The 15,793-nt window shown below is 36.9% G+C and overlaps 2 protein-coding genes across 4 annotated transcripts in view; one reads left to right on the top strand and one right to left on the bottom strand.

Moving 5' to 3' along the window:
* LOC136409784 (neurotrimin-like) overlaps positions 1-15,793 on the top strand; it is a 168,608-nt gene that overhangs the window by 66,558 nt on the left and 86,257 nt on the right. The window lies entirely within an intron of this gene.
* On the bottom strand, positions 12,989-15,149 carry LOC136410063 (facilitated trehalose transporter Tret1-like). The gene is made up of 3 exons (XM_066391993.1): positions 15,038-15,149; positions 13,989-14,294; positions 12,989-13,935 (listed from the first exon to the last, which is right to left on the bottom strand). The coding sequence occupies exons 1-3, from the start codon at positions 15,147-15,149 to the stop codon at positions 12,989-12,991; spliced, it is 1,365 nt and encodes a 454-aa protein (XP_066248090.1).

The following is a 15,793-nucleotide window of genomic DNA, read 5'->3' as shown; positions in this document are numbered from 1 at the left end:
GAGTTTAAATGAGAAATTTTGACTTCCCCTGTATAAGGAAGACATAAAAAACATCTGTTTACATATCAAAATCAACACGACCATGATTAATTTAAACTATCCAACTTTGTTACTATGAAAATTTTTTGAAAGTCACAGCAAAAATTCTTTTTCAACTTCTTAATTTGAGAGCGAATAACTTGGTAACGAAGACCGCTAGGAATTTTTTTTATATGCAGGACTAGCATTATTTTAGCCTTCTCTATAACCCCTAGAATTTATGATATGACCTTTCCGGGCACCCTGTATATTTCTAGCTCTTAGTGAGTAGAATGCAACCAGCAATTAACGTATGGGATGTCCCATTTAAGAAATCTCAACTTTGATAATTTTCTCAAAAATAGGGATACCAGAAAAAAACTAAATACGCTACTGAATTCTGCATAAAAAAATGTTCAAGATTTCGTTTTTACCTAATCGATACCTTATAAGATAAGTAAATTGCAATAGGTGCCTGAAAACGCACAATTTTCAGTTTCGCCCTGTATTTCAAAAACCAAGAGGGCCATAATAAACCTGTTTGCGGCATCGTTTGTTTTACAAGAAAGGAATGCAGGTTTGCGAAAACCCCAACCCTCGAATTGTAATAATAACGAAGATACCCTGCAAAAGTGTCGCAAAATGAACACCCAGTACTTTGAAATTCCAAAATTTGAACGCGAAATTGCACCAAAAAATCAATACTACAAACGTTGATTACAAAGAAACTGTCTCTAATCATAGCAGCAAGTGCGCACTCTATGCACAGAGAATTTGAGACCTGAAAGTATACCATTACTCCTTTCTCCTGGAACGATTCCATTCCAAACTGATGCAAGAGTCAGTAAATTGAATCTCTCGGTTTGAGTCCGAGTTAACAACCTTCGGTTAGTATAATTTGCCAAAGTTCAGGCCTTTGTAATGTCACAATAATTAACTCGAGAGAATGAGCTCCATTTTTGTGTCACAAAGGCGAAACTTTCAGAGCAATTTAGTGTTATTATCTCCACTGTTTGTCACAGATAAGAAACTGTTCCAGAAAACATGATGACTTTTTAAACGACACCGACGCCGAGTTCATTCAGGCCCTGCCATGTCATGGAATTATTTTTATCTATTTAGTTCGGAAAAAAAAACAACAATGTTGTCTCAGCAAAAATTAATTGGATGACCAGAAATTTTAGTTTTCAGCTGTGACTTAATACGACCACGTATAAACTCTTTTAGAAATTAATTGCTTTACAAATATTTCATTCCCGTATCGACAGATTCATCCCCTTTGGCTGCGTTGTGGGGATGTCAGTCATGTGGATGACGTTTAATTAATTAGTGCACCAACAGGTTGCCAATTCCTTGTGAACCAGTCACTCTTTGGCAGAGTTAATTTGATTCTTTTTGGCTCGCATATGCAGACCCGTTCAATCAGACCGAATTACGAAGAATCGCCGTTTCGAGAAACGACTAGAAAAGAAATCAGCTTCACTTTCGGATAGAAAGAGAGATGTAGCTAATTGTCTAAATGCTTCGGGGTGGGTTTTTGCTGAGCCAATATGATGCCACAAAAATTCGTGCGTGATCTCTTCTCCACTCTTTATTACTAATTGTATTTTCATTCTGCTCGCATAATGACAAATTGCCAGAAGGAAGGATGAGATGGCGGAGGATACGCGGAATTTGTTTTTGTATTAGATGCGGAAGAAGAGAATGACGGCAATTTGGGACAAATTATGAAAAAGGGAAAGCGAAACTTTGGACGATTTCTTTGGAAGTTTAGCGTCTGATTTGCGAATAAATTGTTTTCGCTCTGGAGTTTGGTAAATCTTTGTAAAAGCCCTTTCACGAGAGAGAGGCTTTCGGGGTTGAATGACAATAGACGACAAATAGAGAATGTTAACGAACGCTGTTTATGAAAATATTGATTTTGTTTAAAACAACCACACCATCAACATCCCTGAATATTTTGAGAGGAGGGGAATTACCAGGGCAAACAGTGTGATGTTTATTAGTAAGCCGATTATATTATACTGGGCGCAACTTAAACACACGGCAGAAGTTTAAGGCGATGTTTCTTACAACCCTGCCCGTTTTTATTGACATCGCTCTTTTTGCACCTCCAGTTTGTTTAAACGAATCCTGTAGGAAATAACACTTTTGGTCAATTTTTGCAGAAATTGCCTCATGCCTCACATCTCTACAGGGGCGTTGTTTTAACTGACCATCTGCTGCACTTTTAGCAGATTTCGGTGCCAATCTAGAACAATTGAAGAGACTCGGAGGTTAAAGAAGTGGAGCGACTGCTGAGGGAGATGTGGATAATCCTTTTTAATAGCAAAACCAATAGATCTATGCACATTTTTGGATAACTTCAGGAAACTGGTGGGGCTTCCAAACGTTCCAGAACGTTTATTTTTTATTAAAAATTATTCAAACATTAACGTTAATATTGTTATTTGTCCGATTGGACTGAGAACCAGTTCTAAATATAATTCCAAAATATACAAAATAATTTTCGTTTTATTGGCATTTTATTTAGTCACTCGAATGGACAATTATGCCAGAGGGAGGAAAAAATGTTGTACTTCCCTAAAGGTAAAAGGCCCACTTTAGTCCCTTCGGACAGTCAGAAGGAGTAAAGCTGGTAGTTTACTCTTCCAAGTCCAGAAGGTATATTTCTGCATCTATTTTTATCTTATTATCTCGCACGTCATTGAACTGCATTATCTGAACGGCAAAATTTACGTTATCGCGAATTACTAATATGATTCAGTAACAATTCCTCCTTTGTCAAGTTTTGCAGCATTAAGCAACTCAAACAGAAATGTTACGTATCAGACCCATTCAAGTCCTCTTAATCCCGATTATAGCCTGCTCGATCATACAAGAAGAACATGAATTCTCGGCAACGAGAAACGCTACTACTACCTCGATCGATGTGTGCTTTTATATCAAAACGGGGCACCCAAGGAGTTGCAGAACTTTTGAAAACCTGACGACGCTGGGTGAATTTATGTCGAAGCCACACGTGAAAGTTGAAATTCATGATCAATTTTTAACAAAGCTCCATAAATATTCGTTTTCGCGCATAATGTACACGAAAGAGCTAGTCATTGCGAACTGCGGAGTTGTGGAAATCGAGCCAGGTGCCTTTCATAACTCACTTTCCCTGCTAAAGTTCGACATTCAGAGAAACAGGCTGGAAATTCTCAGAGAAGGTAGGGACAGACACATATTTTCATTTAAAACAAAATTCTTTTGAAGGGTATTCAATGGGCTATTGATAACCCATTTAAATTTGGTGCACAACAAAATTCGAACAATAGACCCGGATGCCCTCAGCTATATGCAAAATATCGAGGAAGTAAACCTATTAAACAACCTCATATCCGTCTACGACGTAAAATGGTTCAATAAAACACCCCTTTTGAAGTCATTATGTTTCCAAAACAACACCATTAGGGAAATCCCGGAAGCTGCCTTCAGGAATCTGATTGGCATTCAACATGGAGTGAACTTATTTTACAGTTTTAACACGATTAACACTGTTCATCCCAACGCCACCGTTCCAAGTTGGGTTAATTATTCATTTTTCCAAAAAAAAATGACTGCGTTTTTTTCAATATGTTCATTTTTCTAAAATGCTGTAAGCGAAAGTTCCCTCTTTTGTCTGATAAGTACTGCTTTCTTCTGCTTTAAATGGTTAAATAAGGAAAATATTATAAAATATTTTCAGGTTTAAACCTGAAAGAATGTCCTCTGGTGGATCCTTGACGAGAGGAAAAAGGGCAGTGTCACACATAAAAACGAATCTAGTAGTAGTTAACTAAATGACCGAACACATGTCGGTCTCGGCATAAAACATAAAAGTGTACGTTTTCTGCTGCACATTTCTGCGGCAACAGTGATTTAAGGGAGCTCCCTGATATGCCCACGAATTTCTTCCTGGTCATAACAATATATTCCAGATTTAAGTCAAAGTCTAAACGCGACTCCTACAGTCTTGCAAACGTCCCGAAATAGAGCCTTTTAATGTACAGTGTGGTCGGAATTGGTCTGTTTTGACAAAAAAAACCTATTTCCTGAGTCGATAGAGCACAATCGACTTAGATGTCATGGGCTTGATTTCTGAGAAATGTGTAATGGTAAAAATCGCCTAACGATATTTTCACTGCCAATCTAGATATAGGGCGTTTTTCCATTTTCGGCCATTTTGAAAACTGCCCGTAACTTGTTTATTTCAAAGAATATTTCAATTCTGTAAACGCACTTTTAAGGCACTTTTTTAAATACAATTCTGTGACCTACAGTTAGAAAAGTATTACGTTAAATTTTAAAATATTTTTCAGACGATTTTTCCATCGTCTAGTTCAGTGTGACCAAAAATTATGTGTTTGAGTGAGAATCTAAATGCTGCAAAGAGCGTATAGATCGGTTATCGATAAAATACACAATTTTGGCGAACATGGCGAAACAATTATCTCTTGCGATATTTTCGTGGCGCAGCTTTTTATATGAGTTTGATAGATACTTTTGAAAAATATCTTTTTTAGGTATGAGAAAAATCAAAATCAATAAATTGTTATTGAATCACAATTTACTTGAGAATTGGGGCCAGGAGTTATCCTTGAATATAAATGAGTTGGAAATTAGCTTTAATGGCATTAGATGCATAGAAGGCAATTTGCATGCAACGATTAAAAACAACAGCCTTCGCAATTTCATCGGAAATCCATATGATTGTGGTTGTTTGAAGGAAATGAAAATCATCGGTGCTAACTGTGGAGAGAGGTCCAATTGGTTCTCGAATGAATATGCAAAATGCAAAGCATTCAAAAAGTCCGGCTTTCAACAAGTTGATGGTAGTAATATTCAGGTTAGTTCAGGTTACTTTAGCTCTCAATTTGAATCAACTTCCACAGACCTCAGTTCGAGCAAATAGTTTAAATCTAGAAAATACTTGATCGTATTTTCTGATCAGTCGATTCATCCATATTTAAAATCCAGTGCAGCTAAAACCAAAAAGTCGCCTTAAGCATTTTGCTCTCTACCAAAAACTTAACATGTTTCATATCAATATTTAAAAAAGTCATGAATATTCTATTCTACATTGGACTTTGCAAAGACGTCCTATAGTCAAACGTCGGTTTGTTGTTTTTCCCGTCCCGGAACTAAATTATGCAGTCACATTATTTTCCACTCTGCTAACCGTAGCTCCGAATTTATATATCTAGGAATGGAGTTTCGTTCCTCTTTCGACTTTTTCCATTTTCCTATCCTAACCGAGACAAATATGCATTTAATTGGAGTTAATACCACGAACTACGGCTATTTCAAGTGGTATCTATATTCGTTTAAATGAGGATGTATCTGGAAGTAGGGCGGTTGTGCTCAGTTTCCTAATCCGTATTTATTCGGTTTGTTTACAGTGCAAATAAAAGTTTTCCTTGAAACCATTATAAAGACAAACCGCCCTCGCCGAGGGCAAAAAGAACAAAAGGGCCCGCACAAAAGAGTGTTCCATTTAAGTGATTTTTGTGTGAAGGGAAATCGAGAAGGAAAAGAAGCGTATATTGAGCTGCGAATCTACCATAATGCTTTAAATCATCAAAGTTAGAGCTTATTTGAAACGTTAGAGCAAATTCTTTGGTATAGAACAAGAAAACGAAATCTTATAAACATCAGTAATACCGACCATAAAAGTATATCGGTTTGAATGGTCAATGGTCTCTAGGCTGAAAGCTAAAAGCGAAGAGATTGGAGTTTCAAAGGAAATACGGTTTTAAGGATATTTTATTTATAGATTAAGAAAGGGTCTCAGTTACTATAAATATCTTGAATAAAATGGAGTTCAAAGATAGTTTTATATTTCATTTTAAGTTTCGGGGTATCGACTGCTTTATGCAGTGTCAGTTCTTTTACCTAAGGGGCATATGCACCTCAATTCTTTATTGTAGCGCATCATTTGAGTATTTCAAAGTAAGCAGTTTTCTGTTGTCAATTAGTAAAATTGTTCCTAACAATTTGATTTTTTTATTAATTTTTCCAGCTTTGTAACCGATATCTTAGAAACCAACTAAGCAGTTACCTAAAAATCGTAGAATGGCTAGTGAAATGTATTTAAGTTTTTATTACGCCAATTTAATGCCTGTTTTCGCGTTTTGAAACTGCCTAAAAATGTACTATTTCAATGACACTTTATGTCAAGTAGATGGATCAGGGGCTAACCTGAACTAACCTAAACCAGTCATTGACAAATTTTATTGAGACCTACATAATCTGGAAAAATGAATATGGAACAATAGTTGTGCGTCTATCTATGTAGATTCTGAACTGATCTTGCTTTAGAAATTATCGGTATGTTGTGACAACACTTCTTTATCTACAGTGGATCTAAGATACATACATTTATCACCTTTTTCAATTATTAATTTGGGATATTCTCTGAATACTCCCACAGCTTGTGGCGCTTTTTAATATTTAGGTTTTGAAAGAAAGAGAATTTTTTCAATTCTGTATCTTCATCCAAAAACAGGAATGTGTGTTGGAGAATGGAAATTTCTCTTTCTTGATCGCTCTACCTGAGTATGATTGTGAGTAGTACGTCACTAGGAATTCGACCATCAAATGGTCTGATCTCTAAAACAACAATGTTAGTTAGACATTTAATACCACTCCCAGGTAACCATTATTATAAGTATATTAGCCCACATTTAAATTTTCTGGTAATTTAAAAACCTTAAATGAACGTATTTAAACTTTAAGACTTATTTCATTTATACTATTTAGAGATAAAGTTTGTTTGCTCTGTTGGCAGATATTTGTTTTTGCGTACTTATAAAAATTACTTTTTGGACTTAAAAATCATTTCACTTTGTAAAAATTTTACGTAAGTCTTCGGTTTATCGAATACTTTAATATTTCGACGAATCGTTGTTAAAGAGGGTTTTGGGGATAGGTTAAAAAAATTAAGTTTACTGCATATGGCTAGAAATTTAACACAGCTGTAATAAAATTTGAAATTAATTAATAATTATTTAATTTTATTTACGAAGTTAATCATTAATTAAGTGTGTAGATATTAGATTATAGTAGCTAGTAGTCAGCCGACGAAAAAGAACGTAAATTATGGCTTGGCTCTGAGCAAGCGATCTTAGGCACGATTTTCTTCCCATAATTAGTCAATTATGCTTCTACTCAGATAATAGAATAGATTAAAGTCCTAACTAGATGCAGTCCTAACATGGCTTTTAATTATCAAAAACCTGAGGCTTCTCCGGCTATTTGTATTAATTAGCGAAAGAGTAAACATAGCTGATGAACTAATTAGTATACAAAGCAGGTGCTTTGCTCTGAAGCTGCACCACTTCTTGGTAATCAAATTTAAGGAAAGTTTTAGTATAGCCAAGTCGGTACACACTTCTGGAACTGGCTCTTTGTTATTTAATACGTGCAAGGTGAATTTGTCTGATTTACGTTGCACAAAGGACAAATACATGCAAGCTTTAATGGGCCGGATCAGGAGGGTTTTCAGTGGCACGAAACGCATTTGCCTATTTTAAATAAGCGGAAATCTTATCTCGTTAGACGCGGCTTTAAGCGTAAGCCCGATTTGAATGGGGCTAAAGTTGAATAATTTGTGAATGTGGATTAGATTCGCTATGACGGGTCGGATTTCCTTGCCTAAAGCCTCGAAGAAGTAGGTTTGCTAAGTATGGCGCTCTATTAAGTCCTTCGATAATAATAATTGGACTTTAAGGTGCATTAGGCGTATTGTGAAAATCGGTATGAATAGGTGCTGGAAAGTCGCTTTTCATTTTTGGACAGCTATTAGGATCGCGGTGAAATTTTCAACAGCTGCCATTATCTACGTGTCCTCAAATTTTACTAAAACTGCTATCAATTAAAGTCACGTCTGCTATGTCAGTGTAGATGGATTTCAATGATAAATTTGTGACGTCGAAATTACAATTTTGGCTTTGTTCCTAGGAAATGTATTGGCGAACGAAGAAGGTTATCCATCCAACCGTGACTACCTCGGAGTAGTTGACAGAAATCGCCCAATCTTCATTTCTCTCCTCGATCGAAGCGCCCAACTTCAATTTTCAGTATAAAAAATATGTGACTCTGGAATCAATTTGTCCAAAATGCATTGAATGCACCAGCACGATGTTTCCATATATGCTCGATAACACTAATTCGATTTTCTTTCTTTAGAAATCTGATCACGTATCCGGGCCGTCACGAAGTCGACATTTGCAAGGGTAAATAAGGGTGTCGTGGAAAAGTTCATCCGTCTTGTATCTGATGATGTATTCTTTCACGCCCTTGCAAAATTCACGATCCTTTCAACAGATATTTGACTCCGTTTTAGGGACACTCTGCAATTTTGTATTATATTCGGGGACGGGGTTTTGAAAGGGCTTTTTAGGGCGGAACTGTGAATGCCCGGACATCGTGGAGTGGAAGTCATTTGGGATTATTATTATTCAGCCTCTGTTGGTATTACTTACCATAGAAAAAACACTAACAACCGCTTTATTAATCGTCTCAATGAAGTTATACTAAGTGGTTGAGCTTCAGACCTTTTTTAAATACCCTTAATTAAATTCCTTGGCTACACAAAGTGGCAAAGGCGAAAAGAACAACAGCAAAGTTTGTTCACAAAACTTTCCCAACAGGGAATTTTTCCTTTACGAAATACACTTCGGTATTTTCCAGACTTGGAAATTAATTATTGGCTATACTGTTCGGAAAATTGTTTTCTTTTTGCGGCTTTCCCGACATCGACCCTTTTCGATATGCATCGTTGAGCTGCCGAACATAAAATTCACACTGATTTGTAAAACTGCCATAGCGCCATGTCGTCGTTTGTTCTTTTTTTCAATTTTGCTGGCTTTCATCCAAGAGAAATTTCCAATTTGCAGGTCCGCTTTGACTCATTGGAACTTTTAAGCGGAGCTCTATTTTGCGACCCCCTAATTGGACAGGGTCTTTTTGGACATATTTATGTCTACCACCTAGTTTTATCGTCGATATGCACAAATTTTCGTAAGCTGTAAAAATACTGTTTTTCATGCCTAATTATATTCAATGATCGATTTAGCATTGCATTTCTGTCGCCGGAAATTAGCCTTTTTTTAATGAAACTCGCCCCACATTTTCGGATATATAAAAACTAGAAATTCGAAGGTAATAAATAATTAATTATTGTTAGTTAGGTACCTTTTGCAGTTACGAACAGGACCACATTTTTCGATTATTTTAATTTCTATTTTTACAGGACTGTCAGATAGATAATTTCATGTTTTGGAGTTGGAGACAATATACCGGTATGAAATGAGCGTCAGGATATAAATGTCTTGATATAGGGCATTTGTTGTAAACAAACCTTTTTTTTTGTTTGCTTGGTTGGTATACAAACTGACAAACATATTTAGTACAAATCAAGTCCTTGAACAAATAACACTATATTATTTCATTGTGCCAAAAATGTCGAATTTTGTACCACAAAATGATGATTTGCGGAAAGCATTAATTTTTTGCTTTCATTTGAAGAAAAGTGCTGCAGAGTCGCATCGAATGCTTGTCGAGGCATATGGTGATTATGCTTTATCAGAAGCAACATGCAAAAGATGGTTTCAACGATTCAGAAATAACAATTTTGATATGCAAAATGTAGAACGTGGCAGACCACCAAAAAAGTTTGAAGACGCCGAACTGCAATCAATATTGGATGAAGATGACACTTTAAGTCAAAAGCAAATGGCAGAAATGTTAAATGTTGCACAACAAACAATTTCTGATCGTTTAAAAGCTATGGGAAAGATCCAAAAATGTGGAAAATGGATGCCGCATGAATTGAATGAAAGACAGATACAGAACCGAAAAAACACCAGTGAAATTTTGCTTAAAGGTATGAAAGAAAATCAGTTTTGCATCGAATTGTTACTGGAGATGAAAAATGGATTTATTTTCAAAATCCTAAACGGAAAAAATCATGGGTTGATCCGGGACAACCATCAACATCTACTGCAAAACCTGATCGATTCGACAAGAAGACAATGCTGTGTGTTTGGTGGGGTCAGAAAGGTGTGGTGCACCACGAGCTTTTAAAACCTGGTGAAACCGTTAATACTGTTCGCTACCGACAACAATTGATTAATTTAAACAATGCGTTGATCGAAAAACGATCAGAATGGGCCAGAAGACACGGGAAGGTAATTTTGCTTCATGACAACGCACCTCCACATAAAGCAACACCGGTTCAGGATACCATCAAAACACTTGGCTGGGAGTTGCTACCCCATCCGCCGTATTCACCAGATTTGACTCCTTCGGACTACCATTTGTTTTCATCGATGGGACACGCATTGGCTGAGCAGCACTTCGATTTCTACGAAGAAGTAGAAAATTGGGTGTCTAATTGGTTTGATGCCAAAGAGGCACATTTCTATTGGTGTGGTATCCATAAATTGCCAGAAAGGTGGTCAAAATGTGTAGAAAACAATGGTCAATATTTTGAATAAATTTTATTTTTCTTTCCTTGTTAAAATTGGTGTTTTATTTTCACAAAATAGCGCTCATTTTATACCGGTAGACCTGGTATATTTCCAACCGTTTTGTAATTTCGGAGACTCAAACTGTACCACACTATTTTTTACGTATTAACGTTGAAGTGTAAAGAACGCTAGAAAATCACTTACCATATGATTTTTTTCTGTTAAATTATACTACATGTTTTGCCAACTAAATTATGCATTCACATTCTTCAAAGTGCTGACGTAAGCCGCAGAACAGAGCATTCGAAATTTACTTCAGCAGAAATCCACCCTTGAAGCGAAACTGCCCCATTTCACATCACAGATGGAATATCAAATTCTAATATAAGGAAATATATTATCAGATGAAAAATTCAATAGAACATTTAAAACACGCTGGGGTTATTCGGGTTTATCCCCTTACTTCTAATCTAAACTTTTTTGCCTTGTAGTTAGGACATAAATTCGAAAATCATGGAGTCTATAATCTGTGATTCACGACCCGAAATGACTTGTCCCATTTACTATGTAATTCAGTCGAGGTTTTCTCACAAAATAGGGATGCATTTTTATCGGAATACATTGTCCTGTCCCACTTACAAACTCTGGCTAGTAGTGTGGAAACGATGTGATTGTATAATGCAGTTTGTGGAATGGAAACTAAAAAATCTGAGGGTTGAGTTCGAAATGAGTTTCTTGTTCACATACATAAATGTATTTTACGATATGGAGCTCCCTTTGGGTTAGGTGAATATAAAATGTTAGCGTGGCATTAGAAAAGTAGCGTCCTACATCAGTCTAGGTGGCACCACCACTATTAGCATAATTGAAAATGTTAAGATATTAAAAGGCTCATTACTTAGCTGTGACCCAGTTTTTAATTACCGTGTTAGCTAATTAAATTACCAGTAGCTAGTCTTAGCCGATGAAATGTAATTTATAGTGCTCGGTAAAAGTTTTCTAGTCGCACTTTCAAGAAATAATTTTTTGAACAAAAAATGGCCAAAATGCTTGACTTCTCCATTAGCTCTCCCGGAAGACTCTCACGTATCAGGGTCTGGCACCGGGCCTAAATTTGCAAAGCAAATGAGGGTGTCTGGAAAACTTCCTACGACATTGTATCCGATGATGTATTCTTTTAAGCTCCCATATAATTCACAAGCATTTTAACAAGTATCCCGGTTAGTCCCTCGGGGATAATATAGAAGGGCTGTCGCAATCTATTTAATGAAACTGTTTTCAGGGCAGCCTTTTTGTAAATCCGTTGAGAAGGGGTTGAAATATTACTTTTGTACTGTAATTAACTTTACATGAAGTCCTTTCTAAAGCTTGGCCAATAGAAAAAGTATTTCTGGGGAAAACTTGCAGCCATTTAAGAAACGTCGACCCGAGTTAACCAGACGTCCTCTTTTTAGAATAAGCCCCGCTTTGATCTTGGCAATAACAAAAAGAGTTTCTTAGATTCCCAGTTTTCTCTGGGAATTTCGCAATGCCAACGGCTAAAGAAGCAAAACACCGTCCGATTTGTCAAGCCACTCGGAGAAGTGAATCAAAGAACTGTCAGGACGCTCGACTTTCCACTGAATAACAATTGTCCAGGACAGCTAATGACTTTTTTTTTACCTTAAAGGGTGGACAGGATACTTTTTCTTTCGTTATCTGGCAATTGAATGCGAGGTTTTTCCTTGTGTGACGATTTTAATCGGTAACACTCTTGAATTGACTTGAACAGTACTAAAATTTATTAGAAAATTCCTAGTCTAAATCACTGTATAATAGTAATAGGTAGGTGTAGTAGATGGTATGTAAATTATTACCACATGCCAGTAAAACTTTGCTTAAATGTTTGTAATCCGTAGTATCACATGCATTATACACACAAAACTTTATCTACAACGAGTCGGTGAATAGTATTTACTATGCTGGTTAAACGGCGGTAATGAACATTACTGCATGTCATTCCATTTTTTACACAGATGTGATGACCACACGGCCGTAGGTCCAAGTAAGAGAAGGTTTGAGATGATGATTTGTGCTATCTATCTTTCCAAAAGAAATTGACTTATAGAAACTCCTCAATCATCAACTTTCATTGAAAAGAGAACAAACGAAAACATCAACTCCGAAAGCCGATATCCCTACCAGCATTGAACTATGGTCTGAAGAAATAAATAACTACTAGTGGTGTATGGGGTATTTTTATTATTCGGAAAAAATAAAAGAAATAACGAACAATCCTCCTCAAACGTATAGAACACATTTGCAATAATTGTTTCTGTGTGTTCTCTTTTCAATAATCCCTATACGAGGCTTCTCGCCTGCGGTCGTCTGAGGAGTTCCAAATAGCACGAAATTGATAATGGTCTGATTTGCAAAAAAAGACTTTCCTTTTGAGCGAAAAGTTTATTACCCAAACCCTTAAACTCCAACCTCACTTATGCATTCAATTCGTCTTGGATTTCCTCGAAGGTCTTACCCCTAGTCTCCGGTACTATAAAAATCACAAAGAAAACCGCACTGGCAGATATGACAGTAAATATAAAAAATGTAGAAGAGGATCCCAAAGCTTTACTGCAGGGTTCGTAACCCACTGTGATTACAAACGCCAGGAACCAGTTGAATATTCCTGCATACGAGCTCATGCGAGCCATTATAGCCCGTGGAAACATCTCTGAGGATGCCAGCCATGGAATTGGTCCCATGCCAAATGAAAATGATATTATGAAGAGGATTAAGGGCAACAATGGCAGCCATCTTATTGATTCTATTGTATCTACGGAAACCATTTTCTCATCTTTAAGAAGAAAATAGATTGCCATCAGTAATGTTGAAAGTGCCATCAGTCCTGCTGAGAGAATCAGCAATACTTTCAATCCTAAACTATCCACAAAATATGCAGATATCACTGTAGCTATGACTTGGATAAGTCCAATAATGCAAACGCAAAGTTCAGGCTTGATACTTGAAGATGCTTCTTTGAAGATCGATCCTGAATAGAACATGACAGCATTAATCCCGCAGAATTGTTGATAGAACATGAGCATGAAGCAAATCAGAGAAGATTTCCAACCTGATTTGGATTTCAATTGTTCTTTGAATTGTCCCTTGAGTTCCACCTCTTTATTGGCCACCCTCTCAGCCTCAGCAATCTCTACTGAAGGGTCATAGTCCTTGCCTCGCAGCTTCGCATAAGCTGCCAATGCTTCATTCTTCTTATTTTTTTTAATGAGATAGATCGGCGATTCTGGCTGGAACACAAAGAGAATGCCAAAAGTCACTGGCACTGCTGCGCAGAGAATACAGAAAGTTATTATTGGCAGAATCCAGCCAAAGATGTTGGCATAGAGGATACCGAGGGTTATGAAGAGCTGCATGAATGTTCCTGCAAGCCATAAATAGCAAGAATAGTCGTTTTAATTTGTCGAAGCCACGAACCTAAGGTTTTTCGGATGCTGATCTCAGCAATGTCGCTGGTATAAATGGGTCCTATGATGCAGAAGGAGCCCGCACCCATTCCGGTCAAAAACCGTCCCACTAGTAGCATTGCCACATGTTGCGTGAAAATAATCAAAAGCCATCCTGTTGTGTAGGGTATGAGGATGAATAACGCTGTCAGCTTTCTGCCTATTTTATCTGCCATAATGCCTATGGGAATGCTTACGCACATTGCTCCTAAACACATAATTGATCCCGCCCATGACAGGTTCAGTTTCACCTTGTTTAGATCGCCATCCTCCAATTCTTTAACGACATTTAAGTAATAAATGACAAGTTTGCTTTCTTTATTTTAACGAAAATATGTCTCTGAATTTTTTAAATTACTATTTTCATAAGAAGAATGTTTCCATTTCGTAACTAGTTATAAAACAAAATCGGGTAGGTATCTTCATTTCGTCACTCCGAAAAAAGTTTATAGGGTGTTTCAAATTCGATGGTTTAACGAGGTAACTCAGTTATTATTAATATAAAACACCCTGTACATAAGTAGCAATTCGTTTCTCTTGTAAAATTTATATTTTTCGGGTCATGATAGTTTTTATTGGGCTGTGCTGACAAATCTTCAAACTGTTATACAGTGCAATTTCAGGAAATTTGGGCCATGTAATGATACCAGCAAATCCCTTTTGATTTAACTCGATTCTGTGCGAAGCAAGAACGACGTCGCTTTTATTATTCAGGACGCATCTTATATATACTCGAAAGAATATACTTTTCATTGTGTTTGTTAAATTTCCAGCAACACTTTCAGGGCACAGCCTGGAAAACAGACATTAATCAGTCTCGGAAAGCTAAGACGGGGCAAACAACTGGACTCTGAGGATCTGGAATTCTAAATTTATAGTCGGTCTTGTTAAGGCTGGTGGCTATTGTTTTAGGACTCTTTTCCAGACAGAAAGAACAATAAGACCTGAGGTTTTGAGATCAGAGCTGTTGACGTTAAAAGGGGTCGTGGTGAATTTGGATAAATGAGTTTGGGGACTTACTTTTAGATATATTTGAGGTCCAGGCGATGACAGTGCCAGTGCTCATCGCTCCGATAGAAATGCAGATAGCCGCAAAAAACTGGGGAAGCTTCTTTGCCTTATTTTCAGGCATATCGCAGAGAGATAGAAATTTCTGCCGACTAGTGGTAATAATAACACAAAATGCTTGTCAAAAAATACTTTACACTCATGTCAGGTGTGAGAGACAGTTTCATTCTTGGAACCCCAGCGATTTGGTATGTTTTGATTGATATGTTAAAGACAGGTAAGTACTTGCAGGTGAGGCAAGTTTCTGTTTTGATTAAAAAAATCAAAGTAATTTAATCTACTCCTTGTTGTTGCTATGCCTTTCAATATCAAATCCCAATTACTCCAGTGGATGTTTTCAAGCTTAGGAAAAAGGAGGCAGTGGGCTAGTAAAACTACTAGTTTAACAAGAGCTAAATCAGCAACATGCGATTTTCTTTGAGAAAATCTAATGACAGATAGATTCGATTTCTTCCGCCCTTCTCCTTTTATGGCCGGGGTTCAGCGGTAACAGAGGCGTTTTCTTCTTAAGGCTCCTCGAGGGTGCCATTTACCGGAATTTTCTTGATAAGCGTGCATAAGATTTCGCCCGGATATCGTTCAGTCTCAAGCCACCCCCGTTGCTATTTAGATACTTGGACACATAAATCCAAATAACTGTCCAATGTAGTAGAAACAAATTTTGAAGTAAAGTGCAAAATCCAGTCTCTTTAAATGCATAGGTAGTTA

Source organism: Euwallacea similis, chromosome 7 (genome assembly GCF_039881205.1).
Source record: "Euwallacea similis isolate ESF13 chromosome 7, ESF131.1, whole genome shotgun sequence".
Taxonomy (NCBI): domain Eukaryota; kingdom Metazoa; phylum Arthropoda; class Insecta; order Coleoptera; family Curculionidae; genus Euwallacea; species Euwallacea similis.
The sequence above is the reverse complement of the archived record's forward strand: the minus strand, read 5'-3'. Positions and strand labels throughout refer to the sequence as shown.

Bases quoted from the DNA above. Each gene is read 5' to 3' on its own strand.
- LOC136410063 (XM_066391993.1), bottom strand. From the start codon at position 15,149: ATGCCTGAAAATAAGGCAAAGAAGCTTCCCCAGTTTTTTGCGGCTATC. The intron at 14,295-15,037 runs GTAAGTCCCCAA...ATGTCGTTAAAG, and splicing joins GACCTCAAATATATCTAAAA to AATTGGAGGATGGCGATCTA. The intron at 13,936-13,988 runs GTTCGTGGCTTC...TATGGCTTGCAG, and splicing joins CAGCATCCGAAAAACCTTAG to GAACATTCATGCAGCTCTTC.